The sequence below is a fragment of the Acipenser ruthenus genome, chromosome 3 (assembly GCF_902713425.1).
Source record: "Acipenser ruthenus chromosome 3, fAciRut3.2 maternal haplotype, whole genome shotgun sequence".
Taxonomy (NCBI): domain Eukaryota; kingdom Metazoa; phylum Chordata; class Actinopteri; order Acipenseriformes; family Acipenseridae; genus Acipenser; species Acipenser ruthenus.
In genome coordinates this window covers 23,420,801-23,441,527 of record NC_081191.1, presented here as the reverse complement: position 1 = coordinate 23,441,527, position 20,727 = coordinate 23,420,801, and the positions used below count along the sequence as shown (strand labels likewise).

General features: G+C 37.8%; 1 protein-coding gene across 1 annotated transcript; it reads left to right on the top strand.

Moving 5' to 3' along the window:
* The first annotated feature begins 804 nt into the window (after positions 1–804).
* On the top strand, positions 805–20,073 carry LOC117435359 (sodium/hydrogen exchanger 3-like). Its single transcript, XM_034058446.3, has 16 exons — positions 805–1,255; positions 10,042–10,344; positions 11,056–11,219; positions 11,970–12,048; positions 12,263–12,440; positions 12,677–12,897; positions 13,470–13,672; positions 14,074–14,163; positions 14,254–14,324; positions 14,765–14,894; positions 15,560–15,672; positions 16,211–16,340; positions 16,794–16,970; positions 17,287–17,332; positions 17,746–17,856; positions 18,462–20,073. The coding sequence occupies exons 1-16, from the start codon at positions 1,036–1,038 to the stop codon at positions 18,713–18,715; spliced, it is 2,490 nt and encodes an 829-aa protein (XP_033914337.2). The 5' UTR covers positions 805–1,035; the 3' UTR covers positions 18,716–20,073.
* Positions 20,074–20,727: the final 654 nt, after the last annotated feature.

The window sequence follows — 20,727 nt, the reverse complement described above, 5'->3', positions numbered from 1 at the left end:
TAGTAAATAAGGGTAGATATATAAGCAGTTTCTCCTTCAAGAAAGAAGTGGTGCAAACTATTCATTGGATTGAAAGCTTGTCCATAACGCTTTGGTTCAATAACCCATTCATTACCTTGATCAAGGTACGCAGAACACTTATCTGATATATAACTTGAGTTTCAGTGAGGTAAAACCCTTGTTTCAATGATGGATTAGTTTGACCTCCTGCCTTGTTACTTGAATTCTGGGGTGTCAGCCGAGGCCTTTCCATCCTCCGAAATTAAAGGATTTTACAAATGTATGCCCCAAAAAGAATTTTTAAATCAAGATCAAATGTATTTATGTATTTAGTAAAAAGAAAAGGACTGTTTCATAGCAGTGTAGGCTACGTTTAAGTCAATATTTGTTAGCCATTTTTTGTTTTATGTTATCCAGAATGTTATTATTATTAAATTGATTAATTTACAATTGTATGAACTTGATTGGTAGTGGAGAATTAATGGCATAGCAGAGGTCTAATGAAAATCCGGTGTCTTAATGCTTAAATATTCCTTTGTTTAAAAATCATCTCCAGTGTATAATTATAGTTTTACCTGAAGACTTTATGACTGAGTGTTTAAAGTTGTGGACAATTTTAATTTGGTAGACACATTAAGAACATACAGTAACAAAGCATTTGAAAACCTTTTTTATTGGTGTCTGTAATACAAGTACCTCTTTGATAAGGGACTGTCCTGTAACAGTAGCAAGTCACTGAAGAAGGCCCCACCTACTTTTTAAAAGTAGTATAAATACCAGTCTTACAATGCGAGATTGGTCGGTAGCAGCATACTTTCACTAAGACACTTTGGCCAGTGGGAGTAAGACAGGACAAAACAGAAGAGGGCATTGTATTGATTGGTTGCAGCTTTACATAGATGTCATCTTGAGAGAGGGGACAGGCAGATCAGTGGAGAACTGCAGTGAAAGAGCAAGCAATACATAAAGAAACAACATAAAGAAAGAACTTCCCATAGCAGTAGTTCTAGATCAGAGAACTGAAGTTGCAGAGAAATGCAATGCAACAGGTTTAAAGAGTGTGCCTCCTTGTTAGTTGTAGTTTTATTAATATGTTCCTCAACCAAAGCTGAACAGAGCACAACAAACGCAACAGCAGGCAATGAACATGGCGCTCCTCCATCTGGCTACCAGATTGTCACCTTCAAATGGCATCATGTCATGGACCCTTATATCATCGCCCTCTGGGTGTTGGTGGCTAGTATCGCCAAAATGCGTATGTAATGTCTTATTGTATTTTCATATTGTGATAGTTTATATGCTTGGTGAATCGTATCCTTTCTCAGTATCAATATAACAAATTTATGTTTATGTATTTGTCATAATTAGCTAACCAGTCACATTTTTAAGAAATAGGTATTTTATTATTTATTAATGGTAGGGTTTAATATAAAGTTTACTTAATCTGAGATCAATGTAAACGAGGTTGGAAAACTTGTGTATATTAGTTGTTAGTTTATGTAATTGCATTTCAGTCACATTACATATAATTTACTTTAGTCAAAACTGCATATATATATATATATATATATATATATATATATATATATATATATATATATATATATATGTGTGTGTGTGTGTGTGTGTGTGTGTGTGTGTCTTAGCATCCCCTATACAGGGAGTATCACTGGAATATAAATTCAGGCTTTTTATTTTTCCTAAATGTTTGCATTAAGAATAATTTAGCAATACTGTATATCGATCTATCTATCTATCTATCTATCTATCTATCTATCTATCTATCTATCTCTCTCTCTCTCTCTCTCTCTATATATATATATATATATATATATATATATATATATAATTTTTAGGTCAGCAGAAAGAGTTTCTGCCTTTGATACCTTGATAAAAACAAAGAAATCAAAAAACGACTTTAAAACAACAGGAACTTTGCAGTTTTTAATCTCATGTTTATTTAGCATATAAAATGACTTGGTCTCAGCCTTATGCAGTAACCAGGGGCTGTTTTTTCAAAATTTTGGTAATCGGATTTCCGTGTTTGAGCTGGATTATATTGTGCAATTGGGTTTTTAAAAACATCGAAATGCGATTGGGATTACAGTGATCCGGATTTCGTTTGGTAATCCGTTCGCTCTTTTAATCACGATTAAATGTTGCAATTGGGTTTTTTAGAATATAAAGAGGCGATCAGGATTACTTTGATACAAATATTATATATCAACGTAAAATGTAATAGGCTACTTGATGCAAGAGACCGAGTTTGTACTTGCATAAATTCAGTTAAGGGCTGCTTTTTCAACTGAAAAAAATTAGCCATAGCCTTTTGTCAAACCTTTGTTTCCCCTGTAATACAATAGATAACATTACCTCTTTAATTTAAAGTATGCCGTATTTCTTCTGATAAATTAATGCAAAATAACAACTAGGTCAAATATTGAACAGGTTATATACTTATAGTCTACTGGCAGTGGTGTAATCTGAAAGTATTGATTTTTCTCAAACAAATTATACAAATTCACGTTTTATTTGTACATTGAATTTGAGGTAACATTTAATAGGTAATGCATGCGGCTCGTATTCGATTTTTAGGCTACGCCCCCTTGATCAGCGCTGCCAGATATAGGCGTTTTATTCAGCCAAATTTGGCTAGTTTTTAAAGCATCTAAAGCGGGTAAATGTTGTCTGGTGGTTTGGTTATTATTTGGCTATTTTTATCATGCATGTTTTTTTTCTATTTCTTTCGATTATGAGGTCATTACCAGGGCATTTTTTGGTGGTGGTGAAATTAAGATTTTCGCTGCCTCGTCCACAATATAATCGCCTTCTAAAACGCCTTCTTTAATTATCCAAGACCTCTGTATATAAAAGTAATCTATTTCTCGAGCTGAAAAAAAAACTTTATCTCACAGCAAAAGTAAAGCCTTTGCACACAGAGGCTGGCTCGTCTGTCTGTGAACTGGGTGAGGTATCCCTCTCCCAAAAATGAAACAGAGCTGATCACAGTTGCTGTTTTAAATTGCTGTTCAGGACTCTGCTCTGAACAACTTCACCGTGTTAGCTCAAATAATCAAGAGAAGTAAACCGAAACTTAAATATCAATAAAGAAATAATGTGGGTGTTCTACCATTTACAAATCAAAGAAAACATCAACTGTAATTACATTACTGCTTGGACAACACACATTGAAACGGAAACTGTTTTTCTAGACCTGATTTAAATAAGAACTTTTATAACAATAAACAACATAACAACAGAATATTCTACAAGTTTTTCAGGTATGCATTTAAATATTTAGGAACATCTGTGGTATAATATTTTTTTCTGCTTTAATAAACATTATGTTTAATCGTAAAATATCTTGAAACACCTATTTTTAGACCGCCAAAAAACAGCCCTAATTATAACACACGTATATTTCAGAAATACAAGCAATGGATAGTCTCGGTTGTTTATTAACAAGCTACCTGCTCTGCTAGTGAACCACACAACAACTGATGCTGAATAAGGAATGTTTACCTACGTTAATATGTTTGTGTGGGGCGGGGCCCAGAGGGATAATTCCTTAAAGCGACAGTAGCCTAATGTACATATATAACTTTGACAGTGGTGCGGTGCGAGCAAGCAGCCAAATTCAGTACCAAGGGAAGCAATATGTGCAGGCCCTTTTGTCAAAAAGTGAGGGGGCATGGCCCCTCCACTTTTAAAAGTGTGTGTTTGGGGGGTGGGTCAATAAGTTTTATCACATACACCTTCTGTATACTTGAGAACCAGCTGTGTAGTGCAGATGCCTGTGTACAGGCCTGTAGGGCAGATTATTGTGGGTTTATCTCTGCTGTCCTATTTTATTAAGATTGGAATAGCATTTATTTTCATTTGAGAATTGTAATTTTGTTTTTATAATCATTTATATTAATACATCTTGCAGTTATTCAAGTGCAATGTATGTAAGCCATACATACATGTTGCTAGTGTTTCACTGATTAAAATCAGGGCTAAAGAAAGAGGATATGAAAGGGAAAGGTTAGTGTTCATATTTTAATATGTTCTGTAAACCTATATAAAATTCATCAGGTTCATTGGAACTGGAATGCACAAACTGATCACATGCCTAGCATTTCCAATGGAATTGCAACCTGCTACTAAGTAAAACATGTCCCATGCTGGTATCTATTCACCGCCTCATTTTTAATCATTGATGCAAGGCTTAATATTGTAGTGTCAAGTCAAACGAGATCGAAAGTTGGGACTTTGTATGTTCTGTGCTGAACTGGCGGGGGGGATTATCACTGTTATGTTATTGCTGCGTGTGTACGAGCTGCTGCCTGTTACTTTCTTTATGTGTGTCTCTGCCTGCCTCCTGTTGTGTGTGTGCACCGCCCCCTGTGGGCTCACTGTGCTGTTCGAGTGGTGGAAGGTTATGCAAATCACCTACTGTAACCCCAACCAATGAGCAGTGAGGATGAGCCTGTATTAAGCGCAGCCTGCGCTCTGCAGTTGTGTTGTTGCTGGGAGTGTAAAAGAGCTAAATCCATCTATCTGAAAGAGCTAAAAAAAAATTAAACAGCACTTTTTAGAGCCAAAAAGAAATTCCTGTTAGCGTCTTCATTACCGCTGCTGAGAACCCACCAGACGCCACCGCTACACTGGTGACAGCAGAAGTGGCATACTGGCAAGTGGAGCTCGACCCTGACGCTTGCCTCAAGACTGCCTTCTCCACCAGACACGACCTCTGGCAGTTTAAGGCGCTCCCTTTTGGACTCTGCAACGCACCCGCTATGTTCGAGCATCTGATGGAGCGGGAGCTCGCCGGCATTCCCCCCCCCCCAACACTGCCTGGTGTACCTAGAAGATCTGCTGGTCTACGGCACTGCCTTTGAGGAAGCTCTGACCAACCTGCGCACAATTCCTTACAATGTCTTACAATACCTGCGGGACACTAGACTCATGCTTCATCTGGACAAGTGCCACCTGATGCAATGTTAGGTCACTTTCCTGGGCCACTGCATGGGGAAGGACGGGATCAGGATGGATCCGAAGAAGGTGGAGGCTGAACAGCGCTGGCCAGCCCCGGCAAACATAAGACAACTGCAAGGGTTCCTGGGCCTGGCTTCTTATTACCATCGCTTCGTCCCCGCTTCACCACCATCACCGACCCACTCCATCAGCTACTCCACAAGCAACAAGCCTTCGTCTGGACCCCTGAGCATGACATCTGCTTCCTCGCACACAAAGAGGCTCTTGTCGGAGACCCTATCCTGGTGACTCCTGTTCTCGCTGCCCCTTTCATCCTCAATACTAACACCAGTGACCAAAGATTGGGTGCTGTCCTATCGCAGTTGCTACCGGGAGGAGAACAAGTCATTGCATATTACAGCCATGCCTTCAGCAAACCAGAGTGCCGGTACTGCGTCGCCACCCTGAGACTGTTCCGTACGTACCTCATTGGCAGGCACTTCACCTTATGCACAGACCACGCTTCTCTCCAGTGGCTTTAAGGAGCCTGAGGGACAGCTGGCACGCTGGCTGGAACAGCTGCAAGAATATGACTTCACGATCCAGCACAGAGTGGGGAAACAGCACTCCAAGACTGCCACTACTGCCTGAGAAGAGAATAACAGGACTATCAGGAAGATGGCTGCAGTGAGTGCCTCATTCCCCTGCCCGCCTGCAAACAGCTCTCCACTATCCCTTCTTCTGAATGGCACACACAACAGGAGCAAGACCCTGACCTGCAACCCCTCTTTCCGCAGCTGACGCAAGGCACCCGACCCCGAAAATAATACATTGTGTAGCTACCAGAATAAATTGTACTGTGTCATGGTGTGACAGAGATCGAATGATTCTTGGTGTTAGATCTCCCTCCCGACCAGTGAGGGCACTGTGTAAAGGGAACAGAGTACCCTGGACTGGTTGACCTGACAGTTCATTCCCAGGGTTCGGCGGAAGTCGGCCAGCTAGAAAGGGTGGCGGAGCTATGGTACACTAAACCGTTGACCCAGACGGGAAGCAGCGTGGCATCCACAGATTGGAGGAGCGGGTGCCCTCGTTGACCAAGGGGTCATGGTTGACGGTATATAACAGGGACATAGTAATGTAATCTGTTCCTTATAATGGTTACGCTATAACCGAAAGGACCGGAGCTTTGTTGCTAGAGAACCATGAGTGTTTTGTTTGTTTTGTCTAATCGCTGTTCATTGTTATTTGTTCACATAGACTAGACGGCTAACATGATCTGGAGCTGTCGCCCACGGCCAGCACTAAACCTGGACAACATTTCACCATTTCACAGTTCACCATTTGTAGCACGTATTATATTGTACTTCACCACAAGCACTAAGAGCACTCACTTTGGACTTTTGATCGTGTGTGTGTCTAATTGTGTGTTTAGTACTGTGCTTATTATTTTCGGGACTGCAACCTTTTTTCATTACGGTGCAATACACATGGTTGTGTATTGCAAATTCCTTATTGTTTACTGCCTGGTCATCAGACCACTGGATTATAATAATAAAACAACCCATTTCACTCGTACTTTGTTGTCTGTTTGTTCTTTGGAATACTGCACCAGCACCGCACCTGCTATACACCTGCTCTACTAATGACAACTTTGCCACACGTGGTGTCAGAAAAGGGGATGGACCGCGCAACACTATCCGTGCTGCTGGCAGAGCTAGACAGCAGACAGGAGACTGCAAAGAGAAGGAGAGAGGAACGGTATACGGCGCTGATTGAAAGGGTTGGTCTGGCGATCCAGCCCACAGTACCAACGGCCCCCGTGATGACGGCCCCAAAGGTGAGGCACTGAAAATGATGGCGGAGGATGACCCCGAGGCTTACCTGGTCGCTTTTGAGTGGCTGGCTACCACTGTGTCATGGCCTCTAGCAATTCTGGGCAAGCCAGCTGTGACCCTGCCTGATCAGGGAGGCTCAGGCAGCCTACCAGGCCATGACGGACAACGAAGCTGCCAACTACAACCTGGTAAAGCGAGACATCCTACGCCAGCTCAACATCACGGGGAAACACACAGGGTACGATTACAGGAGTACCAAAGATCTCTAGATATACGCCCCAGGGTGGTTGCGCAGCAATTGTGTGACCACATGGTGCACTAGCTAAGCCTCATCCTAAGCTATTGTTAATGCGGTTTTGGGAAAGGTGAATGCCCACGCAGTAGTGGACACCAGGTGTGAGCAGACCTTAATTAAGGCAGCTCTCTTGGGCGGTGTGTCGTGGCAGCCACGAGGCCAGGTGACAATCTCCTGTGTCCATGGAGATACGACGACATACCCCACTTTAAAAGTATATTTATCGGTTGGACCGATAAAACGTCACCTACTAGTTGGGGTGGTGGAAAGGCTACAACACCCAATAATTCTGGGTCGAGATTTGCCAAATTATAAAGAATTGGTCAAATTAATGGCAGACTCGACTGCACTTGTAAATGTGGCAGAAAAGCAAGAAAAGGAAATAATTGGTGTTATCTTTCCTTTTCAAACTGAAATGTTTTCCCCCCTCTTTCGTCCTAGAAAAACTAATAAAGAGAGACGGATTAGAAAGTGGGAAGAAGCATTAATGAGACGAGGCTGGGGTCTGGTGGGAGAATGCAAGGATGGTAACAAACGCCATTCAAAAGGAGTCAGTACACAGTGTGACCGAGAAGGAGAGGTTACTGGGCCAGCCCCTCTCAATATACCGGACATGTAGCATTTAAGTGCAGACATAGTGTGGGGCCAACACAACGACCCCTCACTAGTGCACACTTGGGGACAGGTCCGGTCTATTGAAGGTAAGGATGTTGAAGGTGCTGGGGCGCTAGTATTTCCACATTTCATTACCAAGCGGCAATTATTGTATAGGGTAAACCTTGCCATGGGCACAGGACAGCCTGTAATGCAATTATTAGTTCCCCCGTCTTGTTAGCCTGAGGTCATGAGGCTGGCACATGATATCCCTTTTGTGGGGCACCTCGGAGCTGACAAGACAAGGGAGCGAATATTGGCTCGATTTTATTGGTTAGGACTTCATAGAGATGTGTCTAAATATCTAGCCACATGCGCAGACTGCCAGCGACTAGCACCCAGGACGAGGGCGCCCTGCCCCTTTGGTCCCACTGCCAATGATTCCACTCCTTTTGAATGCATTGCAATGGACATAGTGGGCCCTTTGCTACCTTCTGATTCCAGGTATACACATATATTAGTGGTGGTAGATTATGCAACGTGATACCTGGAAGCAGCTGCAATAGCCAAAGAATTATTGCACATTATGGCGAGAGTAGGGATCCCCAAGGAAATCCTGACTGATCATGGAACTAACTTTCTGTCTAATAAGTTACAGCATATGTACAAAATTCTAAAAATACGTTCCATCAGGACATCTGTTTATCGTCCACAGACGGATGGTTTTGTGGTGTTGTCTGTTTGTTCTTTGAATTACTGCACCAGCACTGCACCTGCTCCACTAATGACCACTTTGCCACACATGGTCATAGTGAATGTGATGGTATGAATAGTTCTGGAAGTAAACTTATCTCCTTCTGATAAGGAAGTTGTTGATTTACTTTAAGGTTTAGGAGGTCACAGAGTGAAGTGGCTGCACTCACACTGATTACTTTACAAACACATGGAACAATGACTGTGAGTAACGCCAAATATAAAGGGCTAATCATTTATATTGGAATTGCATTTAAACATTGATAATTGACTAAATTGATTTTAATCATTGACTACATTTACTATCCCCTAGGTTAATACCACCAAAATCATTTTACTTTTGAAGCTTGTGAAAAACAAAAACATGCTTTAGTTTCATGTCAATATATAATCACCTGCAATACATCATGAAAACATTTAATTATTCTGCTAGTAAGAACAAAGTTGCTACAATCCTTCATGAGGCTGTGTGGTCCAGTGGTTAAAGAAACTATGCATCAGCTGCAGAGTCACTTACAATTGTAACCAGAAGGTCCCCAGTTCAAATCCCTGTTCAGCCACTGACTCATTGTGTGACCCTGAGCAAGTCACTTAACCTCCTTGTGCTCCGTCTTTCGGGTGAGACGTAATTGTAAGTGACTCTGCAGCTGATGCATAGTTCACACACCCTAGTCTCTGTAAGTCGCCTTGGATAAAGGCGTCTGCTAAATAAACAAATAATAATGACCCTTGGTATGAAAAACCACCAACATTCTGCTGGCTAATTGGTTGCAAACGGATTAACATTCTGCCAGTGCATTAAAAAAGAAAAGGGCTACCTTTATAATGTTACTAAGGTATAGAAAACTGATTGTCATTTTCTATTGTTTGTTTACCACTGGAAACAGCTTTCTCTGCTTCAATTATACCTTCTTATTCTGTTTTCAAATAAGCACCATAAAGTGTTTTCTCATTATGTAAATATAAGAGGCCCTGAATTGTATTTGTCAATTTTTTCTCAGAAAAATACAGAACTTCATTAAAGATGTTGTTGTTGTTGTTGTTGTTGTTGGTATCATACATGGTGATCGATGATATTCCTATAAACTTCAGTGTTTTACACTCTTGTTATACACTGTGGTGTATACACACAACAAAACACCATCAATGCCAAAACAAACAACAAATGCCTGCAGATGTAAAGTTTTATCCACAGGAGACAGGGAGACATTTGTGGAAGAGCAGAATAGCGCAATAGTACTCTTAGAAAAACAACATCCGTGGGATGTTAAGCAGTGTAGACTGATGGCTCTCAGAAACCACAGGATCTTGAGTGATGAGGAAATCCACACCTTCAATTGTTACAAATAAACTCTGCTAGTTCTACAATTTCTGTCTGTTATGTCACTATGTATTATAATAATTTGGGTTTCTGGTGACATTGATAAATCACTCGTGGTGGAGCTTTCATAATTTATATGTCACCAGAAACCCTCCATAGAATTACAGCCTTATTATTATTATTATTATTATTATTATTATTATTATTATTATTATTATTATTATTATTATTATTATTTGTAATAACAATTTTATTGTCTTTTTTGTTTGCTTTTCTTGCAGTGTTTCACATGTCCAGCAAATTAACAACTGTAATTCCAGAAAGTGCCTTGCTGATTTTTATTGGTCTTCTACTGGGCGGTGTAGTGTGGGGAGCAGACCACACCGCTTCCTACAGCATGACGCCAAGACTTTTTTTCTTCTACCTCTTGCCACTGATTGTACTTGATGCAGGGTACTTTATGCCAAATAGACAATTTTTTGGGAACTTTGGAGCTATATTAGTGTATGCCGTGATTGCCACGGTCTGGAATGCTGCGTCAGTTGGTTTATCACTATATGGGGTTTACTTGACTGGAGTAATGGGTGAGTAAGATGGCTGTTGTTTACCTCAAACAATGTATTAGTAGTTATCCTCATAATACAAGCTGTCAAGCTGCGGCCTCCATTCCGTCTCTCAGTAAACAATACCCTATGGTCCTGATTTTACACAGATTTCCCATGCAGTACATTTACTGGGGGCATTGGCCTGTGATTTGCCCATGGAGGAAAATGGGCTAGTTCCAAAATACTGTTGTAGCCAACCAACTTATATATTTGTACATCAAGGGGCTTTTTGAGTTACTACTGAGGTCTATGGATGACTTGTATATTAATGTACTTTATGTTAGCAGAGCAATAAAAAGTACATTACTGCAAAACTCTCCCTACTCATCAGTTTTGAAACCATGCAGCACAAATTACAGCAGTGTCCAAGCTACTGTTTAGTTATTCAGTGGGTGTGGAAAGACAGTTATGACCCATATAAAACTGTGGCTCCATTGCTTTAATTTATGAGCTTTCCATTTTAAATGGTGGTTAAGCTCTTTTTAAATAGAACCCTACATATGACCAGGTCCCTAGTAATTAACCGAAACCCATGGTGAATAGTCATGTTTTCATTGTAATTAATACAGATGTATAGTAACTATTATTATATTTGTTTTGCAAATGTGTAATGTTCCTTTATTCATTCCTACTGCACTCATATCAATTCGGTGCATAGAGAGTTCTGAATTATTTATCCTTTACCCTCAGGGGAACTCAAGGTCGACGGTATGCTTGACTTTCTTCTGTTTGGCAGTCTGCTCAGTGCAGTGGACCCTGTGGCTGTCATAGCTGTGTTTGAAGAGGTCCATGTTGATGAGGTGCTTTATATCATTGTCTTTGGAGAGTCTCTACTTAATGATGGGGTTACAGTGGTAAGTCTGTCTGTTTACATAAAGGGTGTTCATTACTTGAAGGGACATGTAGTATACATCGTAAAGCAAGATGAAAAAAAGGTGAATGGTTGGGTCACTATTTAATGTCTTAGGGTGCTATTCATGACACTACAGTCATATAACACTACATTGTAATTGTATGTATCAAGTACTAAAACACAGCCCAATTGTCTGATAAATGTCGGACTAGACTTGTTTTTTATCAAGGTCTTCTTCTTACACTACTTGACCAGAGGACCCCAACCATTTTGGCACCAGCAGACAATCAATGAGTCACAAATATTAATTTTAAAATGTAATGTAATGCAGCATCTATATTAACTATGGCAATACAACACTATTGGTTGCATTGAAAGGTACTGTGTGTATATATATATATATATATATATATATATATATATATATATATATATATATATATATATATATATATATATATATAAATATAACTAACTTTCACCTTGTATGTAATGTGAATGACAGAGCATCACAGGGTTACATCTTGTGTTTTACCTCAACCTCTTGTTCAGTAACGTAGCAAAACAAAAAAACCAAAAACATATAGTATCTTGAGTATATTGCACACAGCCTTTTCAGAATTCAGAAATGCTCTTAAAATGTGTACACAGTATGTTTATGTATAGTGAGATGCAACATGTGACAGACTTAAAGCACAACATTGTGTTAAAATACAATTTTAAAATTAATAAAATCTTTTTTATATTTTAGGTTCTTTACAATGTATTTGACTCTTTTATTGCCATTGGAGGTGTCAATGTTACAGGAGTGGACTGTGTCAAAGGCGTAGGTATGGATACAATTATTACTATTTTAACTGTTTAGACTTGCCTTTTGTTTTTGTGAGGCCCCTTGGCTAGGCCTATTCCAACAACCTCAGCTGAATTAATGATGTCAAACCAACTGAAAATACATTCCTGTGAAATAAATAATGACCGATTTGCTTCATAGAGAGGCCAAAATAGTTTTTAATATCTCTTCTCTTTTCTCTTTTGCTGTTTTAGTGTCATTCTTTGTTGTTGCTCTTGGTGGAACATTAATTGGAATTGTATTTGCATTTTTGCTGTCGTACATCTCACGATTCACCAAACGTGTTCAGATCATTGAACCAGGATTCGTCTTTGTCGTTTCTTATTTGTCCTACCTAACGGCAGAGATGCTCTCTCTTTCATCCATTTTGGCGTAAGTTATAAGTACAAATGTATTTATTTATTTTCAGCTATATACATCTATATATCTATCTATCTATGTTGTAAATTAATTCACCCTGTATAGTAGGTAATTCTACATGTAGAAGTGGTGTCTGGGGCTACAAGCCATTTTAATGTTGTTTTTTTTTTTTTTTTTTTTTTCTTGGAGAGATATCCAATGCAATTTGCTGTTAATAACACACATTTTTGTTTACCCTCTTTCTTCAGGATCACATTTACTGGTGTTTGCTGTCAAAAGTATGTTCAAGCTAACCTATGTAAGGAGTCTGCTACAACGGTTAGATACATGATGAAAATGTTGGCCAATGGATCAGAGACTATTATCTTCATGATGCTGGGTATTTCAGCAGTGGACGGAGGCATTTGGGTTTGGAATACAGCCTTTATTCTGTTAACGCTGCTCTTTATAGCAGTATACAGAGTCGTTGGTAAGAATGTAAACAGATATTTTATTAATCATTCAATATTATATAATGCATTTTTTGATTTTCTTGAGCTGTGTCAAAATATTATTCAGCCAAGAACAGGCCTTAGACACCTTGAGTCATTTCTTTCCCGATCACCAAATGTACAAGGTTTCTGATCTTCTACTTCCATTTAATAGTTTTTCCAGGTTCACATATATGCCATATTATAATTCTATTCTTCATGTAGAACTGGTCATCAAAACTTACTTGCCCCACCTTTGTTTTATTATGTCATGCTTGACTATGACTATAAATAGTCAATAATGGCCTTGAACAGATACATGTCAAGTCAAGGTAAAGCCTAACTGGAAAAAGGTCAGGGGAAATAAAAAACTAGCAATAGTTCACACCCGAAATATTCCTGTAGATAAAGTCAAATTTGTATTTCTTTTGTGCTCTGTCACAAGTTTAGAATTAACTTATTTGGTCATGGTAATTGGTATGAAACGGTTGTGTAATAGTTCAGTGCTTCCAACAAAAGTAGAAAGTTATGTTTAGCAATATTATCCATGCACTCTTTTCTGTTTTTATAGGTGTGGTTGTCCTTACGTGGTTTTTAAACCGCTACAGAGTGGTCCCACTGGGATTTATAGACCAAGTGGTTATGAGCTATGGTGGACTGAGGGGTGCAGTTGCCTATGGTTTAGTAGCCTCACTGGATGAAGCTCGAGTACAAGAAAGAAAACTCTTTTTCACCACAACTATTATTGTGATATACTTCACAGTTGTTTTGCAGGTAAGCATGTTGCCTTAAAAATAATTATAGTTAGGGGGTCCCCGAGTAGGGTGAGTCATACAGCCAGGGGAGCGCAGGTTTGGCACGGTCGTGGGATCGGAGGAAGCCCACTGAGCCTTCAGTTCCCCTGAGCTGTGGAGGGAGTTGCTGCGGTGAGGGGAAAATAATAATAATTGGACATTCTAAATTGGGGAGAAACTCGGGGTAAAAATAATTGGGCAATCTAAATTGTTGTTTTTTTTAAAAGAAAGAAAAAAAAAGTAAATATAGTTGAAAGTAAATATGTTTCTGTTTGTACTTAACAAGCATCCCCATCATAGTAAAATGTGATTATATGTGCATATTCAGTGATTTATTTATTTTTCAACAATGAAATGGTTAAATAAGCGACTGTTTCGTAGGGCTGTACTACCAAATCTTTAGTGACTTGGCTGAAGGTGAAGAGGAGTGAACACAGGGAGCCTTCAATTAGCGAAAAACTTAACGGAAGGGTGAGTCTACCTATAAGTATAATTGTGAAGGAAGTCCTTCATGACTTTAATTGTACATATCAGCTTACCTCTTTCTGTTTATTTCCAAAGGCATTTGATCATATTCTTTCTGCTATTGAGGACATTTCAGGGCAAATTGGACACCACTATATATGGGACAAGTAAGTTCAGACTTGTTACATTGAGGTTAAAGAATGTATTCCCTGATGCCTTTCAAATTGCTGAATTGTGCAATTTTAAAGGAAAATTATTTACTATATGAAGACTGTTTGGATATAGCTATATAACTGCTTGTTCAATTGTGATGACACTTGTTAAGGACATTCATTAGCACATGTTACTGGGTATACCAAAATCTGTACATAGAGGATGTCTGTATATTTGAAGCTTGAAAAGGACATTATTTAGCCAAAATTATTAAAAAGTATGTTTTGGTGGTACAGTATATGGAGTAACTCTATTACTGTCTGTATGGCAAACTGTTATTTTATATACAGTACATAAAGTGGTAGTGATAGGTCATAGTGATCACCTGTCACTATGACCTGACCTGAAAAAAAAAGGATTCTTGTTAATCTGCAGTATATTGTTATAATTTCAGGTGGGAAAGCTTTGACAGGAAATACCTTTGTAAGTTACTGATGAGAAAATCTGCTCTGAAATCCAGTGATCAAATCCTCGATGTCTTCCATGATCTGAACATTAAGGATGCAATCACCTATATAGCAGAGGTAATAACACATCATTGGCACAACATTGAAAAATACAAAAACAGTATGTGCATCATTATCATAACTTCATTATATTCAGATCTGTAACCCACATTTTATTTAACTACCAATACACAACATTTAAATTTTGTTTAAAACCATAAACACCACACACACCACCCCAAAAACCCTTGTGAGAAGTTTGTGAATAATGTCACCGCTGACCGATATACAAGGTGACTCAACACACCATAGGAAAATAAACATTTACAGAAACTGTTTATATCGAGCACCGCCATTGGCCTTATCATATTAGGAAAACTTGATATGGACTCTATATAGTCTTGATAACAGAATTCAGGTAATGTTTTCTAATTATTTGTACAATCAGCCCCTATAAAGGTTAACCACAGTAAATGTGCAGTTTTTCCATATGCTTTTCTCATGGTTAGGCTTTTATTATGAGAAACTTTTATAAGGGTTAGTTTACCATGGTTTGTTTTTTTAATATGCATTATCATACCTATCTGTGCTTCACAATGCTTACCTATGCTTTGCCATGCTTTCACTATGCTTTATTACACTTAGCTATGCTTTTACTATCAAAAGTTTTTATAATGGAGGCCTTTTCCCAAATTGTGTTCAATCTTTCCCATTGACGTGACTTCTTTTTGTTTATTTTTAAGGGTGAACGCAAGGGATCTCTTGCATTTATACAGACCCCAGATGCTGACCAGTTGGTAAATGTGAACTTCCACAGCAGTAAGCAATCAGAGGTTGATGCATCCATGTCTGTACTGTAAGTGTGTCAATATGAACAACAGCATGTCTAGCTTTCTTCTGCTACTCCTGTTTAAAGGAATATGACCAAGGCTTGAACATTATCACCTGTCCATTTTCTTTGGAGATGTACATATCATGTATCTTGTATGTTGTTTTTCTGTATGTAAGATTCACTCTCTAGTTTTTGGAAGTTTAGACTGTTTTTGTAGTACTCTTTCACTTCCTGTTTCGGACCGTTTGCCAGCATATGTAATTTGACCTTTTCTACATGAAACTTTGTTTATCACTTTTACTTATGTTAAATACTAAATAAAATATTCCAAATAGCCTGACAAAGCAGAAGACAAATTAAAACAGAAAAGGCAGCCAAATCGGATAGATCTCATTCCAATTGTGTAGACTATCCTATAGGTACTGTTATTTTTATTACAATGACTGCTAGCTTTATTTGGATCGCAATTGTAATACCTTTTTTATTTTATTAATGGCATTGATGCTAAGTTACTAACTGGTGAACCCTAATTATGTTCTTTTTTGTGTTTATTTTTTAACAGGAAGGAAGGTGCTAGTGCTGTTTGTCTCGATATGCAAGCAGTGGAGCTCAGATGGAAGAATTTACAAGAGAGCGAGGATGTTTATACACATCATCTACTTCAGCAGTATCTCTATAAACCAAAGAAGCAGGTAAGGATCTCCCAAAGGGAAAATGCTGTTCATTGGTCGAAAAAAAGCACATCAGTTGTATAAATATAGAGAATACAATTATACAAACGTTAAATACAAAAGTTAAAACGCTATCAACAAACCTTTTTTCAATACACTGGGAAGTTAAAAAATGCCCATTGTTTTTTAAACATAGAAGCTGAATCGCATAACAGGGAAGTGTTTTGAAAATATGAAACTGGCAGCAATGCAGATTACAGGATTACTATAAAATATGTAAATTACAATTGGAAAACGGAACAAGGATTTCTGTTAAGTAGAGAAAGAAATTATTATCTCTTAAATTATTCTTTCTTAAATTATTAAAAATAAAAAATCTAATTTAATTTAAAAGATTGTAAAAACTTTACATTACATTGAAATGTTGCCATTTGTGTATTTATTTATTTATTTGTTTATTTCTTTAAAATATAGCTGAAATACAAATACGGCAGACATGACATCACTTCAACTGAGGATGATGCTCAAGAAAAGGAGATTTTTGAAAAAACAATGAAAAGACGACTGGCATCCTTTAAATCTACCAAGTACGGAGTGTCCCAATCAAAAAAAGTATCAAAACATTTTAAGAAGGATCCTTCACAAAAGAAGGTAAGTGTTGTTTGTTGATATTGATTTTCACACATTTACAATTGGTACAGTTTTGCGAGCAATAACATATTTGAATTATTTCTTACACATGGGAACCTAAATGTAGTAATGTGCTGTGCTTTTATTTTTATATATATATATAAATTGGTAAACTGCGATCTTTAAAATGATTTGCTTTCGTAGGATTGAATGTGTAGAATGTATGTCTGTGGCACATGGACAGCTCACTTTATAGATCTGTAAATGCATACAATTTAGTTCCAGTGCATTTCTAAGAGCATGTTAAATTAATCTGAACTCTGTCTTTGTTCCTCAGAGAAGTGATGAGATGCTGTCAAATGGAGGTCAGCTTGTTTTTCACGGTATGTTCCATATTCTCATGCAATAGTTTACGTTTTTAATAAACACTGGCCCATGCATGAGCATGTGCCAATATTTCAGATGCATGTCCTTAAAGATAAGGGTGAAGGTGAAGAAATGTGTCCCGTTGGCACTGCATGCTGTAGATGTTACCTTTACAGCATGGTTTTTGCTTATGCTACCCGTCTACTGGGCACAGACAGTTTGTTGTGTTCCAAACAGCTATTAGCTAACGTAATGTTATCACCACTTAAGCCAGTGAAAAGTGGAATTTAATCCTAATGAAAACCGTTTGTAATCAGTCTGATCAGTGGCTGATAAACGCATGTACAAAGGACGTTAATGCCTCTAGAGAATGGTGCTTGACTTGAGTTGTTCATTTTTTAAATTATTTGTTTTACCTATTTACTTCTAGATCCTGCGTTCTCTGATCCTGAACACCCTCATGAATATGAAGTAATTAGCAACGGTGGTAGTAATTTCATCCCTAATGTCACCAGACCGGCACTAGCTGACACATACAATGGTAAATACTGTGTAATCTTCATGTAATCCTACTCTGCAGCCTGTAATATAATATCTGTACAGACTGCTTTTAAAATTACCGTTTAGATGACTGCTGTCAAACATTGCTACATATGTAAGGATGTTATTTGGATCATGTACAAACACATAAATAGGCAAATCTTGGTAATCCTGTGGCCGTCTCTGTAATTTTTATGATAGGAGTATTTTTTTCTCCATAAGATGCATTTCTTTCAAAGCTTGTTTTGAGATGTGAGAAGCAAGTACTTTTCCTTGGAGGTGCTTTTGTGATTGGCATATAAAGCAGTGGCTTGGCTAGGCTTTCTCACACGTCACAAATCTAATGCAATGCCAACCCATCAGAAACCCATCAACTATCATTTTTGTCAATGTTTTTTAGTACTTTGTTAACCTAATGATAAACTTGAATTATTTCAATGAAAATCACTGATTTAAAAGTAAGTATAACAGTAGATAAACTGGGATGTACCATTTTGCCATGTCCAGTAAATTGGTAAATGACTTACAGTACTACTGAAGATACGAGGCAATGCTGTGTTTTTAATAACCTTATTTACTGTATTTTTTATTTTTATTTTTTCATAGGAATTGATAACCCAGCATTTATGCTCAATGAGGAGCCAGTTGCTCGCCAGGCGCTTCCACCGTGGGCAACAAATAATGACACCGTTGTGCTGTCGCAGAGGGCTCGGGTTCAGATGCCATGGTCCCCAAATAACATCCGTCGCCTTATGCCTCTGCGACTCAGCGGCAGATCAACAGATTCCTTTCTGTTAGCTGACGTTCCTGTCCCTGAGGAGCATCCACTGTCCTTCCTCCCTGAGAGAACTGCCTTGTAATACTTTATCAAAATATCTTTGTATTTCTTTTAATGAACTGTTACATATACTACAAATCACTTTGGTATCTGTTGTAGTCCCCTATATTTTTACCCCAGATAATTTCAGTAATAACTTTGTATCCATTGTATCCTCGAGTGGGGGGTCTGCAGTGGAGCAGTTCTGGTATTTTTTTTTATTTTTTATTAATGCTGTATATTATTTAATTTACATTTTATGTTCAAAGATTTATATTTCCAAATTCTAATTATTTTGTATAATCTAATCCTTTCTACTACTAACAGCATATACATACACACACACACACACACACACACACACACACACACACACACACACACAGTGCTCCAGATAAGGTTTTAGGCCATTGAGTAATTTACTCTCCAATTTAGACACTATGTAAGTAAAATGTATTTTGGGTGAGTAAAATGAAACATTACCTTGAAGTCATGAGTACTTTCAATAAATACTGTACATATAGCTTTCCTATTTTTCAACTTTTTTTCATAGCCATTTAGTCCTGCCTTAATAATATTAATAATTTTATAGTCTGGGAAGTTGCTACTTTAGATGTACTAGGACTACACTGTTACAGCTTCTATAGTTGTGTGCCGTAATCTCCCTTTCCAAGTCGACAGACACACACCTTAAAAATGTAAAAACAAAGAAATAAGTCAAAAAATATTTTTCAAAAAACTGTACAAAGAAACATTAATATTGTATTTCTTATTGATCACCTTGCTATAGCAATATAAAGCATCCCCACTCTCTAAACATAAAATGTTGTATTTATTATAGAGATTTACCTTTCACAGATTCAGTTGACAGCTAGGTAAATTGGTAGGTTAGGTTGAGGGTGACTAAGACAGCGCTGAGAAATCTTAAGAATCAGGAATCCAGACGCTTATTCACCAGTCATAAACACGCATTGCAAGTGAGTGGATTCAACCGTACGTTTGGACTTATTTGTCACGTGTTTCTGGCAATTCCCAGACAGGCTACAATTAACTCTCCTGACATTTCTATGATTCAATCTATTGTTACCGCATGCATGATGTTCACAATTAACCACTGTTAATTGAGAACCATGTTTCTTGATAACATGCAAACTCAAGTTGTGCTGCAAAATTGCTCTGCATATTTTTATGCATTAAATTTAAATATTAAGACGTAATTCTTATTTTTTCAATGCTTAAAACACCCAGTACACAGCTTATCTGGAGTGCTGTATATGACGGTATATGTTAAATTCAGACAGATTTTGCAGCTTAAATGTTCATGCATAAAAACAAACATTAACATATCTTCTGAAAATATGTTGCTATTTCCTATATAATAAAGTATAATTATCCATTTTACGGCATCTGATCATTCTTGTCATTTTTCAGTAGCAAAGCTGAGATTCTGTCTATATCTATCTATCTATCTATCTATCTATTGATCTATCTATCTATCTATTAAACAAATAGAGCTGGATTTTTTAACTTATACATTAATAATAAAGCAGTATATAATAGATTTATTACAGTATATCCTTGAACCAACATGCCAAAAATATTTTGCATTAAAAAAACAAACTCAGGTGGCCACTTTTCACAGTTCAAACCTAAAACAATCAGCATACACATTTAAGATAATTTGAGGATAAAGGGATCACACCCTTTATTCTTTATTAGATGTTAATGGGTAAAGGTGGGTCAAAGTTTTACTTGTTGCTGGTTTGTTGCTATTCTAACTCGCCACCATGCATGAAGAGTTGGAAACTGTTTGGATAGTTTGGTTCAATAAAGTAGCTTTTGTCATAAAAATGACACAAGGTCTTCAGCAAGCTCAGTGAGAAAACAAATCTTGCTGGGGTCTTGCTGGGACTCCTTTCAGGGCCTGGCTTTGAATCCGACTGGGCTTATAACAGCATGACAGTCTCAATCTGGCCCACAATGAATGAACTACACAATTGACAAAATTTGCTTGAGAGGCCCAGAACTGAATGCCAGTTAATTTACAAGGACAGA

Excerpts from the sequence above, each read along its gene's own strand:
- LOC117435359 (XM_034058446.3), top strand. The coding sequence starts at position 1,036 with ATGCAATGCAACAGGTTTAAAGAGTGTGCCTCCTTGTTAGTTGTAGTT. Across the intron at positions 15,673-16,210 it reads GATGCATCCATGTCTGTACT|GAAGGAAGGTGCTAGTGCTG; the intron begins GTAAGTGTGTCA and ends ATTTTTTAACAG. Across the intron at positions 17,333-17,745 it reads AGGTCAGCTTGTTTTTCACG|ATCCTGCGTTCTCTGATCCT; the intron begins GTATGTTCCATA and ends ATTTACTTCTAG.